This window comes from Plectrocnemia conspersa, unplaced genomic scaffold, assembly GCF_051122295.1.
Source record: "Plectrocnemia conspersa isolate PC_06_02 unplaced genomic scaffold, ASM5112229v1 ptg000003l, whole genome shotgun sequence".
NCBI lineage: Eukaryota > Metazoa > Arthropoda > Insecta > Trichoptera > Polycentropodidae > Plectrocnemia > Plectrocnemia conspersa.
In genome coordinates this window covers 11485000-11503498 of record NW_028277167.1, presented here as the reverse complement: position 1 = coordinate 11503498, position 18499 = coordinate 11485000, and the positions used below count along the sequence as shown (strand labels likewise).

General features: G+C 32.6%; 1 protein-coding gene across 7 annotated transcripts in view; it reads right to left on the bottom strand.

Moving 5' to 3' along the window:
• The window catches only part of EcR (Ecdysone receptor), a 431050-nt gene that overhangs the window by 2516 nt on the left and 410035 nt on the right, over positions 1–18499 (bottom strand). For 5 of the 7 annotated variants that reach the window (XM_088182126.1, XM_088182129.1, XM_088182127.1 and 2 more), the window contains 4 exons: positions 2993–3169; positions 2400–2923; positions 2192–2329; positions 1898–2120 (listed from right to left, as the gene is read on the bottom strand). In XM_088182126.1, the coding sequence (XP_088038252.1) occupies positions 1898–2120; positions 2192–2329; positions 2400–2923; positions 2993–3169 (1062 nt within the window). The remainder of the gene's footprint in view (positions 1–1897; positions 2121–2191; positions 2330–2399; positions 2924–2992; positions 3170–18499) is intronic. The other 2 variants (XM_088182131.1, XM_088182132.1) reach the window with 1 other exon arrangement.

The window sequence follows — 18499 nt, the reverse complement described above, 5'->3', positions numbered from 1 at the left end:
CCTTCATGGGAATAAAATATTTTACCAAAAAATGCAATCTGGAACAAAAAGACCGTATTGATATTCGGAACATAACTCTATATTTATGATTACCCTAAGAAATGTAATTTTTATGCTATATCTAATTGTTCTGAAATCTCAACTAAAATATCATATAATAGACACATTCAAAATCATTTTTGATAGCTTAAAACATTCTTTTGGACTATAAATTAAAAAAAATCCACTAACTTTAATATATAATAAACTAAATAATGATAAAACCATTGAAATATAAGTACAGTTAAAATAATAATGAATTACTGCAGAAATACACAATATGTTCACGACGATATGTCGCAACACAGACTATTGTATCAAGCACCCGCTGCATCTACCGAGCGATCCTAAGCAGACCATTTTTTATTTACAGATGTTGAATGAATAGGTATTTGGTTGTAGAATCAAAAATTTGTCTCTTTTTAAACCAAATAAAGAAAAAATAATAATGAAATAGATTTAATTATTTAAGATATAGCGTGACAAAAATGTCGAGCCCACCTCGACATTGGAGTTGCTGGTAAAACAACCAATGTCGAATCCATCTCGACATAGGAGTTCAAAGCATTAAGTGTTTTAGGATGCTGTGTTTTATTATAAGGAACGTGTTTCACATTGATAATTAATCAATAATTCACATCCTTTATAAAACTAATCAGTAGCAATCTTGAAACAGGACCCATAATATGGAATCCATGCAATGCTAAATATTATCTAATGAATGAGAAGATCAAGTAGAGATTTCTTTGATACTCTGTATGAGGGAGTTTGTTAGTTTGTTATTCTATATGAGGGAGATACTCTATACGGAGCTTTTAGTTATGATTCGCTTTGTAGAAAATTATACATTTCTTCAAAATATTGAATCAACAATCCTACTTTCGAGAATTTCCAGATTTGGGTTACAAAATGTCAGTTTTGGTAAAGAAAAACTAGCTATCCAGCTTCTTAATACATTGTACGTTGATATATTCAATGTAAATCATAAAGAGCTGATCTGATTTGTATCGTTTTTTTTTTGTTTTCGAAAATTGTGACACATTGAGGTAGCCTATAAGACAATCATGACCTGACGGTCACGATTGTCATATTTCAATGAATAATCTGAGTTTCATATAAAAAATTTACAAAGTAAGAACTGATTTTTTTATCTGAAATTTATATTATAATATTACATAGATTTAAATCTAAGTTTGATATCTAAATTACAATCATCATTTTAAAAGAATAAGTAAGTATTTCAATATAGAAAAACCTTGCAAGGATATCGGTATTTTTTCTTTTTAATAGCTGTAAATTTCGTTAATTGCGGTTTTTCATGAAAATTATCGACTATGACTATAGAAAACATCAATAGATAAATATTCAGTATTTTTTATACATTTACTATTAAAGTTAATTATAAGAAATTTGTATATGTTTTTTTTTATAACTAAGGTAAACTATTTTTATAAGCAAACAACAGTAATTTTCAAAACTATATCACTAAAAGTTCACAGTATATTTTTTGCAACTTTTTCAAATATATATAAATTAGCTTAGCTTCAAATCAATGTATATTTATTATGCAATCAATAATTTTTAGCTTATTTTATAATTACTATTTTGATTTGATAAACTTATTGAGTAACTCATCTGAAAAGGGGCAACTTTGTTTGATTACAGTGAAAACAGGAAATAGACCTATTGATGTGTCACACAATGTAAATTTGATTAAAAAGTATCTGTCAATCATTGAGAACACAAATTTGAGAACAGGTTGTTAAAAATGGATCATCCTTGGACACATTCTAAAGAGAATTAGACAATTTCGAAGATCTCAACATGAAAAACGCACAGCTTAATATTATATACGTACCAGAGAATATTACGATTGCGGTGAGAAGGGCGTATTCTACATTGTCCACACTCATGTTAAACATTTGTCGGCAAAAATGTAACAAATCTTCAATTATTTCAGACATTCCAGCTACTTGGTAACTCTGTCGGTTGTAATTGCGATTGTTGGCAAAGAGGATGGAGTCCGTCGTCGCGTCGTACCTTCGCGCCGTTCTTAGCATCATCACTTCGCTTGAACACGCCTGAAGATAAAATTACACATCAGCTTTAAGCATTCACTTATAATAAAAACATTTGACAATCAGAAACATACCTTGAGTAGCGTTATTTGATCGCCTTGTGAAATCTTGGTAAATGCGGGTAATCCTTTAGCAAATTCAACTATTAACTGTACTGTAAGAATTGTGATTTCTGTAATATGTCTGAATTCGTGATCGTCTTCGCTGGAACCCTGAATGAATAAATATATATTAGATTATAATATTTTAGATAAGTTCTTCGTATACGCGTAGAATACGAACCGTCATTATCCTCTTCAGATCTTCCTCTGAAGGTTGCTCGTAGCCATCTTGATACCAAACAAGTCGAGATATAACATATTCTTGATTAGCGGTAAGGGGTGGGACGTTCTTTAATCTGTTTTCTCCTAAGAGTTTATCGGAGAGGAACTTCTGCAAATTAAGGAATATAAATGTAATCAAATGTATATTATATACATATATGTGTGATGAAACAGAATCAAATCTCACAATTTTGGTGGCCTCCGGAGGCAGTGGATCGCATTTCATAATAGCTGGTAAGATGTCGGGTTTAGGAGATATGGTGCTAACTGGTAATTTATCCTTCTCCTTCTGCGCCTTTTTCTCTTTTCTTTTAATTGCACATTGGTTTTCAGGCACAACGCATTCGGGCCTCATGCCCACCGCTAGGCATTTTTTGAGTCGGCACTCTTGGCATTTTCGTCTCATGTACATGTCCATCTCGCACTCGTGACCAAATTTACATATATACACAGCGTTCTTGGTAACACTTCTTCTAAAAAAACCTACAAAAAGATCGATTGATTAAAAAACGATCATTTACAATTGGATTGGGCTATTTTTTGCTGACTTACCTTTACAACCCTCGCACGTGAGAGCATTATAATGATAACCAGAGGCCCTGTCTCCGCACACCAGGCAAAGCTCTTCCTGCTGCCTCGGCGCGGGACCCTTCTTGGCCCTTTTATTGGCTTCGCAGCTATCAGCACTGTAGCCATTTAGACTGTTGGGTGGCGAAAGATCTTCTCTTCCTGCGAATAAAATGAAAAACAATAATTAAAAACACTCGTTATGTAAGCAAGACATGCGCAAGACGATTCGTTAATATTCTACGCGAAATATTAGGAAGACTATGTAGGAAGCGACGCTTCCGGTGCCGAAACAGCGCACCTATCCAAAGTTACAGAGCTCAGTGGCGACGAACGACACTAAGCTTTTTTAGCGAATCACCTTCGCGAAGCAAAAATGCGATATAAACCAGTTTAGTGCGCTTTTTGCAGCGCGCACGCAAACGCACACAATGCGTTCCCATGCACACGAGTCCATAATATTGGTACGAAAACCCAATTATATCCGATCATCGGTCGATACAAGAAATTAATGCGGTAAACCAGTTTCCGATCTTACCGAGCGGTTATGTTTAACCGTGGAGAGAACCGAGATTGCTCTGATGTAGAGGGAGACTCGAGAATTGGCCCAAAGTAACACGATTTCTAACTTCTTGAGAACGTTGCGGAAAACTTTGGGAAAATTCCATTATCAAAATAAATTTTCTGTTTATCAATTGTAAAAAAATAATGTTTTTAAATAATATTGAGTACACTGTGATGTAAAAATTTCCCGGTGAAAATAAATCGAATTATAATAATCGTTAATTCCGATCTCCCTGAAAGGACCTGGGTCCGTATGGGATCCGAAGCCAGGTCTTTCAGGTCAATAGTCAGAGACTTATACCACTTGTCTATCGTGTTGTCATATTTAAAAAACGTTATTTTATTATACAATTAAATAAAAAAACATACATTTACAAATCATCATGTACTAATTTTTACAATTTTTTTTGAGGGGGGGTTCCACCTGATTCTTGCCTCGGGTCTATGGTTCTGAATTATTCGTGCTTTTTAAATATTCGAATATTGAATAAAAAATAAATTTTCATTAAATTTTTTTTTAATTTCATTCGAGATGAAATCTGAAGATCGAAGATCGGGCTAATAATTCGAATATTCTATTGAGAACCCTGCTCGGGTTGCTAATATGCATAGTGACTTAAATTTGATTCAGTGGTTATCGAGCCATCATAAAGCTCCTCAAGAAAGAAGTATACATTGGTAATCGTCCATGAAAAACGTTCTCTTTATAAAAAAGATAATATAGAGATATTCTACAAATATGAGCTGGTTGTTGGAAAACAATATTGGCCCTAGAAGGTAGGTGGTGCCATTACAACATAAATATGGCAAACTGATATACACGAGAGGCTGAGACAGGTGACGTTTTTAGCAAAAATTTACATTGTGATGAAACATAGGTTCATCATTATGAAACTGGTACAAGAAGGGTATACGATTTTCTATAGATGTTACAGTCACACTGTGTTACTATGCAATCAAAGAAAAACGGCATAAAAAAATGTTAAAATGTAATCTGCTTTTATAAGGAAGCAATCGCAGAGATCATATATTTGCATGACAGATAAAACAACCCTAACTTCTCGAGAGTTTGCTCAATAAGTATTATGTGTATTTAATTGGAATAACTTGATGTTAAATGCCAATTAATTGATCAACAATAATCGACTATCAAATGTATCTTGATAATCTAGAAAAATGAGATTACGTTGTGTTATCCGTTATTTTAATGGAAAAAATGTGTGTCAATATGATACGTATGCATAGGATGCATTTATAGTATGCAAAGCGAGTAGGATCCGAGATATAGTGTGACATATAAGACGTGGGCGGTTACTAGAGCGAGTGGGACGCGTTTGCCCTAGGTCAGCCAAGCCAAGTCGTATATATTTATCCACAAAGATTCACGGTCAAATTCTTTTTGATTTGGCGCATTCGATCGAACAGGGATCCCCAACAATTTAATTGGCACTGAATCCGTAAACAGTGCGTCGAAGAAAGAGAGAGAGATACTTGCATTTTCACTCCGCTTGCTCCACTATATAAATAGCAATCAGTAGGTGAAAGTCTGCGGAGCAGCAGCAGCAGCGCTACATTTGCGCACATCTCTCAAGTTTTCTCGGACAGCTAGCGAGAAAACCGGTATATGGATGTCCCTGTACGGCAAAGTCAAGAGGACCAGACCGGTCATTGGCGACTGATGATAAACCGAATCATTTTTCATACATTATATGCGAGTTCTAAGCGTTGCAAAAAACAGGTTCGAGAACGGGTTCAATCGCGAAGAAAGCGCGGCGGACGAGGGAAACTCCGCGGATGGTGCAATTCCAATCCCATGAAAACGGGTTTTAATAAAATTGCACACACAATGGACGGAGAGCCAGGGATCTAGTCGGCTGAGCCATTTCTCGCCGTCATGCTCGCGCGAGCAAACAATGCTCTCGAAGAAGAAGAATAAGAAGAAGCGTTGCCTATATTATTCGCGGTGTGACCCTAAATTTTGGTCTAGCAGAATGGGAAAATTGTGAAGATTTATCGACCGTGGCCGTGGCCGGATCTGCACTATCGCCTCATCAAGTTTTCTTTTTGCTTCGGCACACTCGCTCGATTCGTTGACCTCAAGGCGAAATTGAAGAATTAAAAAATCAAATCATCGAGCAATTGCCAACAACAGAACGTGTCTTTAAAGGTCGCTGTGGGACCATTTCCTTCGCACGAACGAGGTCGACAAGAAAAATTAATGCACCATACCAAAATGTCATATATTAAATAGGACATACATCTGTAATTCACAAGACCAATATAGTGAAATATTTTTTAATACGATTATTTTTTAACAACATAAAAAACAATCGAGATGATAACCAGTGGTAACATGATAACAACCAAACTTGGTAAGTTGCATTATTTAAATTTTTAGACAGTTCTGCAGTTCAGATTAGTTCAGATTAAATCATAAATATTCTGACATATCGCATTAGATGATTAGATGGCACATATGCTTACATAAAATCTGTTAATATTTAATCCCTAAAATATTAATTTTTTTTGCAAACAACTGCAAAATTTTTTTTTTATTATATCAGATGTTACATGCATTTGTTAATTATATGCATTTAATTATAATTAATCGTCAACATTATACCAGTGGCGCAGCTAGAGGAACGGACCGTCCTAGGCGGCACTTGCCTGGGGGCAAAGATTTGTTTATAAAAATCACAGCTAAATCCTATACATCTGTGCATCCATAGAGGTACGCGCTTTAAAAAATACCATTCATTGGTGAACTATTAAAACCATATTTATGTCCTATTTACATATTCTTTTCTTAATGAAATGAGTAAAAATAATAATAAAAATATAGGTTTATAAAATAGTGTTGCACCATTATATAATTTTCCATAATGCGAAAAACTAAAGTAATATTTATTAAAAATCTGACATAATAACTTTTATACATAGCATAAATAAACTCAAATACAAATGTGCATGAAATGTTTTGTAAAATAAAAAAATATGGCAATAATGACGCCCACATAAGAGGTTTACACCTTCCCAGATAATTATTATTATTATTTCAGCTCCTCGTAGCTAGTGCCGAAAAGATATTTATCTCTGGGAAAATTCGTTGAGAAGCGTAAAGCTTGCACTACACTCTCTGGAAGTTGTCCGAACCGAAGTTCAACTGAAATCGGCCGAGGTCGCCGTCTTTCATATTGCTACAAATTTCATATGACGGCGGCCGTGAATGACGTCCGCACGGCGGCTGCTGTCACGTACAGCTGGCATATTTACGCGCGATCGAAAAATGTGCCAAATAATCGCAATTTTTAAATTGTCATATTATTAAAATTACGCTACTGATAATTATAAAAGTTTGTGTGGGCACTCACCAATACAATATCAGTGAAAACTTTTCGGTCGTAAATATTCAATTTACGCAAAATCTTTGTCGGCTTTTGCAAAATGCCATAAGGTATAAAAATTATACATCAGAATACGAACACCACATCTGTGACTATCCTAGAATTTGTCGCCATCGATTCTAAATAAGAATTTGTTATGGTGTGACATTTATATAAACCGATCTAGGAAAATACATGAGTATATTCGAAACGATTTTTTTAAACAAAATCAAGTACCACTAATTATTTTTTAATTATTTAATTTTATATGAAAAAAATATAATGACGGTATCTGTTAGAAGAATATAGTATCAAAAATATAATTAATCCCTTTTGATGCCCTAAAATATTCAAAGATATCAGTAAGAGTCTGTTCAAGTCCCCGATAAGCATGTGATATTATAACTTGATCACGTGATCACGATGCAGCGCTCGACATGCGTGTTGACCATAGGACGACTACGCGCATACTGAAATTGACCCGAGTTACTCGTTCTATCTCAGTTTGCGAAAAACCATATCATTATCTCTCTCACTCTCGTCACTTAACACGCGAGAGAGCGAAAGGGCAGCTCCAACTTCCAGAGAGTGTAGTGCAGGCATAAGGTTCTCGAGCGCTGAATTCCTGGTCGCGAAGGCAAAAAATAAGGAACGCAATAGCTGAAAGACATTCTAAACGTTGCATATAAAGCTTCTTTCACATGGACACTAAGATATGAATATGAATAATGTTATAGAAATATCGGAGGATTTTCCGCTTTAACTTCGCTTCTCTGGTATTCCATACAATAGAATTGCTACGCGCTCCGCGTAATGAAGCCGAGCATCTTCGATGCCTTATCGATAGCTTTGACAAAGTCGAACATCACTCCCAAGCCCTCAACGTAATTATTAATAGTTAAAACGCTTCCGCCTTATATAAGCAAAATTAAAAAAAGTGATTAATTGTATAGTTTATTGCAGAAAAAAGATTTTTAAACTTATAGCACGTATATTCATAAAAATTAGCGACTAATTCAATAGCTCTTTATACCGCTTATGCATGCGGTAAAAATACAGTACATTTGAGGAAAAAATCTACAGAAACTCTTCAAATTATAAATTTCATAGATCAATTATTATGTTCAGTTAGTTAATGCATCTTTGAATTAGATATCGTAAAAAACAGCATGCAAAATTCAAAAGTAACGTTCATTTATTGTGTATTGATTGCTTCGAAGCTATTAAGTTATCGAGATATTTATATGGCCAGTATATTAATTAAGTTTATTTATATTAAAGCTAGAAAAAGAATATATTAAATGAATAGAATTCTACGTAAAACATACCTTATATAGAACATCATGCGCAAAAGGCTAATAAAATATGACGAAGTACCAAATTAATAACCGTTTATTATAATATGTATTACTTCCTTAACAGTACTCAATGATATCAACCAAAATAGATTCGTATATTCTTCAGGTTTATAAAAAGACATGAAACTAATCTAAGTCGATCAAGGCGAAATTAAAATAAAATTGTATTAATTTAACTTAGATGTGAAGATTAGCATTGTATAATAAAAATATTTTTCTAGATCCATATTTGGCAAATATCACATTTTAAGTGTTAATGTATGTTTGATAAATAAACCAAAAATATCAAAAACATTTATTCTACATATGTAAATAAATATTTATTTATTCCACAGAACTAATATTAAATAATAAAATACACACCATTAATGGGTATTTCAATCGTACGTGCAGACAAATAAAACAGACACCAATAAATCCTATCTGCGAAACGTGTTTATAGCAAAAATGTACGAGACCCGAGTGTCCAATCGAGTGATACGCGAATGAATCTCCTTGGTCCAAATCGCAGATCTGCAGACGGATGCAGTACGTCTGCTCTGACCGGGGGCAGTGTGCGGCCTTGACTTGCAGAGGGGCGTAGCCCCAACTGTGGGGCTGCGCAAAAAATGCAAGGCTACCGGATAATCATCCATCTCCGGGTGTGATTGATAAAATATATAATAATATAAGTTCCTACATAATAAGGTGACCAGACGTTTCAGAAGAATCGTCTACGTAAAAAGTAGAATCGTAAAAGGTCCTCCTTTGCCCTCATTTTTTTTAGCTCCTACCAGCATTCGTAAACGAAAATGTCTTAACATTTATTTGAAGAGAATGTCAAAAAAAAAATAATAAAATAAGATTATTTAGATAGTTGCTTTATTTTATACTCTTTGTGATCAATATTAATAATTTCATTTTTAAATTAGTCACTAACTTCATCTAAAATATATTCCATATATACGTTCCAGGAAATTTCTAATAAAACGATCGAATCGTATTCACATATACTTTTTACAAATTATCCAGGCGTAAGCCCAATGCGTTACAGCAGGGTAAAACTGTACCAACTGAGTGAGTCAATCATACATAATGAATACATACCAGTATTAAAACCACTAGACTAAAAATCTGGGAATTAGCGACATCTATATAATCAATTATAAATTATAATGTGTATTATAAGTTATAATCAATAGAGGTTTTCAATAATATAGGCTCGAACTATTAAAATATAAACAGTAGATTCTTTCTACAAAAATGTCTTACGTTGATTGAAATTATAAAAATAAAACTTTAATGAGTTGTGTATAATCGATACATAATAGCGTATCGGTAGAGTGCCAGACTATGTTATATTCTAGCTACAGAAACGCATACGGACTACGCTATTCCGACTGTTTCTGAAAATAGTTACAAATATTTTTTAATTAAAAAAAAAATATGTTTTATCAAAATATTTTACATTAAATAAAAATTATGTAATTAATCAAACAGCATATCTTTAGGTCATATTTAAAGAAAAAAATGACCACGAACTCGTTTTTCTTGTTTTGGGAGTATTTAAATCGTAAGATTTTAAAATATTTTTCCACCACATGATATTTTAAGTACTTGTAAATAGTCAGTAAAGTTTGTTTTATTAATTTTATCAATGCAGTCAAAATGAGATAAAATTAATACTTTATTAAAATATATAATAATATATATGTATTTGACAGGCGTAAGCCTAATGCGTTACAACGGGGTAAATCTGTACCAACTGAGATTATGAATACCTACAAATAAGTATTGACATCAAATTATAAATTATTATGTGTAATATAATATATAACCAATATATGTCACTGCAGCTGGAGCAGATATTTTTTATAATAATAGCATATTTTATTTATACACAAAATCGAGTGCCGCTGTCGGGGCTCGAACCCGCAACCTCTGAGTAAATCCGTCATTTGGAATATAAATGTAAATAAAAAATTTTGACTGGTCCTGGAAAACATTTGAGTTGTTTTATTTTGTCAAGCAGCTGCATGACAAACTACAACAAATTCATTTGAATACAAATATATATAGATGAATAAAATTTTAATTTAAGGTTGGTGTAGCAATAACTACACGTAGCTGTTGATTGTTACCCAGTTGTAACGCAAAACAAAAATGTATATAAGTGATCGAAAGATAGCTGCATAACAACCTAAGACAAGAATAACATTATTTCCCAGAAGTATGTACAGTACACCCCCAATAACACGGTAAATTGGGGATTAGATAAAACGCATACAATTTTTGCAATATATATGTAAGAATCAGGCGCGTGTGGTGAGTATAATAACGTAAAGTAACGGGCGCCCAAATTTACCGTGTTATTGGGGGGGTTCTACTGTATGTTGTTGTTGCAATAACTACACGTAGCTGTTGTTTGTTACCCAGTTGTAACGCCCAAGGTTCAATTGCAGCGACTTAAAAATAATAATAAAAATGAAAACGAGAGATTGATCAAGTCGCAAATTATCCCATTCGTACCAATCTTGCACAATCCTGACCTTGCGCGTGTATATGCCGGTATATAAATACAGCGGCGTTATGGCGTAGTTATTGCAGTTCAAGATCCGACCTTGATATATTTTTAATGCAGCGGTCTGAAAGACGTTGGACTTTGCAAAGGTCAGTCATCCCTCGATTCTGCGAGTCGATATAAAATATGCGCCAAGCTAAATAAAGTACGGCATATCTAGATTTACCTGGCAATATCATATGATATAAAGGCGTCAGATTATTTGTAAATAAATTGTAAATTAAAAAAATCAGGATCTCTGTCTATCACTATGGCGTATATCTGACTGATTTCACCCGACATCATAAATCTGAGCTACGTAAGATACGCTCGCGTAGTAACCTTGACCCTGGCTCGGCCGAGTGTTTTGACTTTAGACCATCTGATTCACTCATCTAAACCGAGAACAGCAAGCACCGAGCATTTTGCTATTATTAGAGAAAGAAATAGTTGCCAGCAACATTTTCCACGCGACGCAATCTCTCGCGCTTCCTCCGGACTCGTCGCACGAAACCTGTTCCAGAAGAAATTCCTCGCGAGATTTTCTTTCGACTCTTTAAAATGGACATAATTGCGCAACTCCAGAAGAACCCGTCTTTGAGTCCGAGAGTTTTGCTGACACAGTGGCAATGAAAAAACTGGCACTGAGATCTCGGCAGACTCTCAGATGCCGACGGCGGATTTTATAGGTCGATCAGATTTCAATAAAGACACCGCCGCCTTTAAATCGTCCATAATTATATGTATCGCCTTAATTTATTAGATCGAAGATCTGATCTGAGCCAAGCCCACTACTGGCTTACGTCTGGCTGGGACTGTTCAAATCTTTGCTCAGATCATAGATACTGTGCGTATATTTTTCTTAGTGCAAGAAAAGTAAACGATAGACAGATAGCATCGAACGAACGTCGTCGGTTCGTGTAAATAAATATCGAGGCAAACAATTAAACTTATGAGGGGAAACACGTATCAAGGGCGAACCAGTCTGCCTCAAGTGCAGACTCAAAGTACGTTGACTTTTACGTTCCAATAATAATAAAAAAAAGAACGCGCACAAATCTGATTGAAACGTATAAATATCGCACATAGGCAGCGAAATGATCCGACGTTAATTTTATCTGACCTACACGAATGTAGGTGCTAAAAATAAATATATTATTTAGCGATAATGTTTTTAAAATCACGCACTCGTGTTATTAAAAATAATAATTACAACATTAAAAATAATAATTACAACATATATAACAATTTTCATTTTATTATAGGAATAACAATTTATTATTTAAATACCTACTATTTGCATTATAATAATACAATAATGTTTAAAAACTAATAATGAAATAAAAGCCAAATTAGATTGCTATTTATCAAGAGGCAGACCGACCCGGGCGGCACTTGCATGGGGGCGGCATTTTCGCAATGGAAGGACCGATCGTGTAGTGTGGTGTTCTTAAACTGAAAGCGCTAAAATATGAGAAAAAAATAAACATGTTCCTCAACTAAAAATAATAAAATGCCATATTTAAACTGTATTTTTTATATATAAAAAATTACACATGTTTTTATAAACATATATTCAGCGTAGTTGGGGGGGGGGGGTTTGAAAGAGTCCGCCTGCCCTAGAAAATTGTGGCATATTGTAGACATGCATTACAGATTTTATATTAAATATTGTATATTGGAAGAGGGTGGGGGCAATGTTAATGATAGCCACAGGTGTGTTTTTCTGTATTAAGTTGATCATATATAAAATTGAAGTTATATATTTAATATAAAATCTGTTAAGTTACAGATTTTATATTAAATAATTGTATAATGGAGGGGGGAGGGAGCAATGTTAAGGTTAGCCCCAGGCGTGTTATTTTTACCTAATCTGCATTAAGTTGGTCACAAATAAAATTGAGGTTATATCTAACCTACATCTAGATTAGCCTTATAAATATCAATTTGGTTTAACTTATAAACAGTATTTTTTTTACACACATATGTGATATTTTCTATGAGCTAAATTTAACATTTTATGTACCATATATGCACGACCTAAATTAATTTTAATTATTCATCACGAAATATCTGTAATAATAATCATATAAAAATAGCTAATTCCGATCTCACAGATACGATATAAATTTAAAAACTTAACGAGCGTTAGCCCAATGCGTTACAAGGTAAACACAATAAATTTGACACTAGACTTAAATCAAAGTATGTAAATCAATGACGTATATTTTATTGATACAACTTTGAAGAATTATATGTCACTTTGTATGACCCAGGACGATTTTATTTTTATTATTCATCCGTAAAATTAGGAAAATCAAGGAAAACCTAAAATGTGAAAATCGATTGAAATTATATTCATATAAAAATCACTAATTCGGATCTTACAGATACGTTATAATACAATCAATAACCCACTAAGTAAATAGTGAGACACCAGACCGAAATCTGTCTATATTTTATTAATTAAACTATCAATAAAACTTTTAAGAAATAGAGTCATTCTGCATAGCCTAGCACGATTTTTTTTTATTCATCCGTGAGATTAAAAAATCTAGAAAACCAAATCTGCGATAATCGGTCGGAATTATAATCATTATAAATCACTTATTCGGATCTTACAGATACGATATAAATTGGGCGTCAGCCTAATGCGTTAGAATAGGATAAGCACAATCAATAACCGATTAATAAATAGTGAGACAATAGACTGAAATATGTAAATCAGTGACATATATTTTAATAATTATATGGTTTATTTTATTAATAAGCAAAAAGTATCAGGACTATTCAATTTTACAAATAATAGTGTTTCAAATATCATATCAGTACGAAGCTTTTAATTATTCGTGCTGCCGAAAATATTATAATTAAAAAAAAATACTTGAGACAGACTTAAAATTTAAAGAGATAAAAAAATGCACAATATTAACTTATATATATGATAAATTTATGGAATTTCTGCAGTAACAAAGTGTTTTATTATTATTTTATTAATCGTCTATTTTTGTTATGGCCATGGCTTTTTATAAATAGCGTAAGGATAAGAATATTTTCATAAGATAAAAAATCAGAATTCATCAAAGAAAAATGACTATTTGAGTTGTTGTTCGAATAACAAATATTCGGAATAGTCTCTTTTATTTTAATTATTCGTCCTAATCTGTAATTATCGATCGGAAAACTAATTATTTAATAGTAACTAATTCTGATCTTCCAGACATGATAAAAAATTAGAAACATTTGAGTCCATATGTGATTGTATTCCTCATCTATCGTGATAAGTTTAAAGAGCAGCGAAAAATTACAGTGGTACCATTTGATAGATCTTAAAATACTAATCAAACATATTCTTGCAGAAATAAACGGTATTATCTCAGAATGATCTCAAAATTTGAGAATACACTACTTATGTTATTAACCTACACTGCTTTAGCATATATCAGTTTTTAAAAAAAAACTTTGAACAATGAAAATAAATTCAAGTCTTCATTTCAAATACAACACAAAAAAACTAGACTAGAATCGATATATAATATATAATCACGTGACTGTTTTATTTGTTTGAGTTTGATATATTTCGGTACTCACAAGTATTGCATAAATTAAATTTATAAACATATTCAAATTGTAATAAATGAGTAATTAAAGTTAACTACTAATTAATCGATAAAGTTAATTACATATGTAGTTTATAGTTATATATATATATATACATATATAATATATGGACTATGGACATATATAAACAAAAGCAAAATAGAATACAATTGAGTTAACAACCAGTGGTTGATTATTTTTGTTTGTTTGAGTTTGACATAGGGTTGCCATAATTGTCGAGTAAGGATTAGGGACAGTGATTAATATGGGATAAATTTGGGCTGAAAAGGAAGATGAGGAGAAGAGGTGGGTATCATAAAAATACAAAAAATATAATTATAAAAATAATAAAAGTAATGAATATATCCCTCCAACAAAGTTTGCTTAAGTTTTACTTTTTTGTTGATTCAATAGACTTACAGTATTTTTTTTCCATTATGTAATTCTACACAAAATTAGATTGAAAAATGGCAACAGTTCTGTAAATACGTGACGTATGGACCTTAGCTTGATATAATTTTTCTTGTGACACGTCTGCGTTCAAATTAACAAACAGTCCTTTTTGCATATATAGTATAAGGAACAATTTGTCACATGCTGTACAATAAACTAGTCCAAATCTTATTTTTATAATAAATTATAACCCTAATATACTCATACTTATAATTCTCTCGTTTTACAACGTATCATTACACCAGTGGTTCTTAACCGGTGCACCGCGGTGCACCAGTGCACCGCGAACTTATTGCAAGTGCACCGCGAGAAAATTGGTAAAAACAAAAAATACGCAAAATGGTGAAATCTTAATGATTCAATAAATTTATATTTTATTATAGTCGTGATACCCCACAATGGATAAATTTATTACCAAACGAAATTGTGAATCAGACCAAAATATTAATGACACTGGGAGTACAAGTGGAAGAAGTAGTGACGATGTTACTAGACATCATACATCTCATACAAAAGAAAATATATCCAGTAAAATCAAAAAATTGAATGGACAGTATTCTGAAGAATATTTACGTTTCAGTTTTACTAGCATCAATGAGGAAGGATATCACATTCAACTATGTGTTGTATGTGGAGAAAAACTGTCCAGTAGCGCGATGTATACTGACAAGTTAAATCGCCACTTCATTACGAAGCACGCCGATCTTGCATCAAAAAGTAAAGATTACTTCAAAAGATTGTTAAGCATGCAAAATAAACAAGCGAAATATTTTGAAAAAACTGTTAAAATTTCCGATAAGGCACAACTGGCGTCATACAAGATTGCTGAATTGATTGCTGTACAATTAATACCACATACTATAGCAGAGTCTCTAATTTTACCTGCATATTGTGAAATAGGAAAAATCATATTTGGTGATGAAGCAAAAAGGAAATTATGAAAATTCCTCTGTCAAACGATACAATAAAAAAAAAAATTAAATATGTCGGATGATACTGAGAAAACAGTTAACGATAAACTTTCCAAGCGATATTTTTTTTACAAGTCGACGAATCTACTGACATTAGCGGTAAGGCACAAATACTAGGATTCGTTCGTTTCATAAATGAAAACAAAGTAGTGAATCAATATCTATGCTGCAAAGAACTTACCGAGCATACGACAGGACAAGATGTTTTTGATCTTATTTATTCATATTTAGAACAATTTAAAATATCATGGGAGTTATGTGTAGGAATTTGTATGGATGGTGCTCCTTCAATGGTAGGCTCATTTAAAGGATTTGTAACCCTTGCAAAGACAAGAAAACCTAATATTATATCTACGCATGTTTTTTTATATAGAGAATCTTTAGTTTCGAAAACATTACCAGCAACATTAAAACCTGTACTAAATCAAGTTGTAAATATAGTGAATTTCATAAAATCAAGACCTTTAAAAACACGCATGTTTAAAAAGCTTTGCATTTCTATGGAAGCTATGTACGAGTGTTTGCTTTTTCACACTGAAGTCAGGTGGTTATCTAAGGGTAAAGTTTTATGCCGATTCATAGAGCTTAAGAATGAATTGTTAATCTTTTTTCGAAACGAAGGTATGAATGATTTTGTAAAATGTCTTCAGAATAATAATTGGTATGCTAAAGTGGCATATTTAGCAGATATTTTTAATTACTTAAATAACGTTAACACAAGCATTCAAGGAAAAAACGAAAAATTAATGACATCCATTGACAAATTGACATGATTTCGGAAAAAAATAACTCTTTCGAAAAATCGAATAATAGAAAAAATATGTTTCCTTCACTTAACGAAAACATTCCCAAGGAAGTTATTTCCGCAATAATAGACCATTTAACTTTATTGGAAGAAAAAATTGCACATTATTTTTCATTCTTAAATATAAAAAAGTATGACCGGATACGAAATCATCAAATTAGTCCAATTGTCCACTGATCGTACTCTAAAAATTAAATTTTCCGAAATAACTATGAAGAATTTTTGGATTACTGTCCAAGAGAAATATTCAGTTCTGTACATGAAGGCACTGAAAATTTTGTTACAGTTTTCAACATCATATTTGTGTGAGCTTGGTTTCTCAACAACAACTAATGTGAAAACTAAAAAACGAGAAAGACAGAAAAAAAATTAAACGAAGAATTCGGGGTAACTACATAAAATATTCGACCTAATATTTCTGATATCTGCAAAAGCCAACAAGCTCAGGTATCACATTAATTAATTTTTGATCGATCATATAAATTCCATTATGTTAAGCAGGAACGTCATTTTGGGTAAACAAAGGGGGGAAAATGCACCACTTAGATTTGCCATCCAAAGAGCACCTTTAAATATTAATACAAATATTTTTAATAAAACACCTAATTAAAAATTGGTTCTAGGGCAAAATTAACTACCTAAATTTATTTTCGATACTAAACTTTTTTATATAATTTAATTTTTAAAAATATGTAAAAAATTTGTATGTAATTTTGTAGGTAACTATTATTTTTTTTAAATATGTAATAAAAATTATGTCCACATATTTTTTTCGACCTCTTAATTCTGGTGCACCGCCACTTTTTCCCTTGATCAAAAGTGCACCGTGACTTTGAAAAGGTTAAGAACCACTGCATTACACAATCAAGAATTTGCTTTAGGGTACAAACAACCTCACGTGCAGGTTTTTAGGGTAGGGTTTCGCAAACCCAAACAACGACAGGTGACTCGTGTAAGCTCCTGTTTTTTTTTTGTTCTAATTAGGCGACCGGAACCGAGTCACCAGGTGTCGCCAGTCGGTGCATAAGCTCGAGGTGACCTTAGCTCATCGTCATTACACACACACATCGAAAATAAACCTGCCTATGAGCCGACACACAAATCGAGAATACTACAGCTGTGTGCGTGTATTTACAGACGGTCTGTTTGCCGAATTGCATTTCGCTCGGTCTGTCGAACTTAATCTGGCTGTTTTACACTCGATGCGCTGTCGATGAACTTGGAGTTCGTTTGCTTTTTTTAGAAACGTCACGCGAATAGTTGCGTGTATTTTTCCAGCTGGAAAATCGTGAAAATCTATCGTGGATATATTAATAAAATATACATACACGTACACGCTTATGGTAGAACATTTATTTGGTATTATATATACCGGAATTCAAAAATTAAAAATTTAGAATATGAGACAAAAATGGGAAAAGCCACTGTGAAACCATCCTAACATGAAACGTCTCGAAAAAAAGACATGATGATGATGATGATGAATATAAGATGAGATAAGAATTGATCTGCATAAATAAAACCTATATCCCCTCACACTTAGACTAGAACAAAACTAACCTAAGACATAAGATAAAATTAACCTAACTTCATATATAGGTTATGCTTCATTATAAAATATAATGGTAAATCTAACCTAACCTCACATATACGTAATTATAATTAAACAAATCTGACCTCAAATACAGTATCTATAAATATAGCACAAAAAATACTTCCAAATCATAAAAAATATTAAATCGCTTGCTGTCTATTACCAAAAAATAAAACAATATTTAACAGTGCTTAAATATCATAAAAATTGAATAATGTAAATATT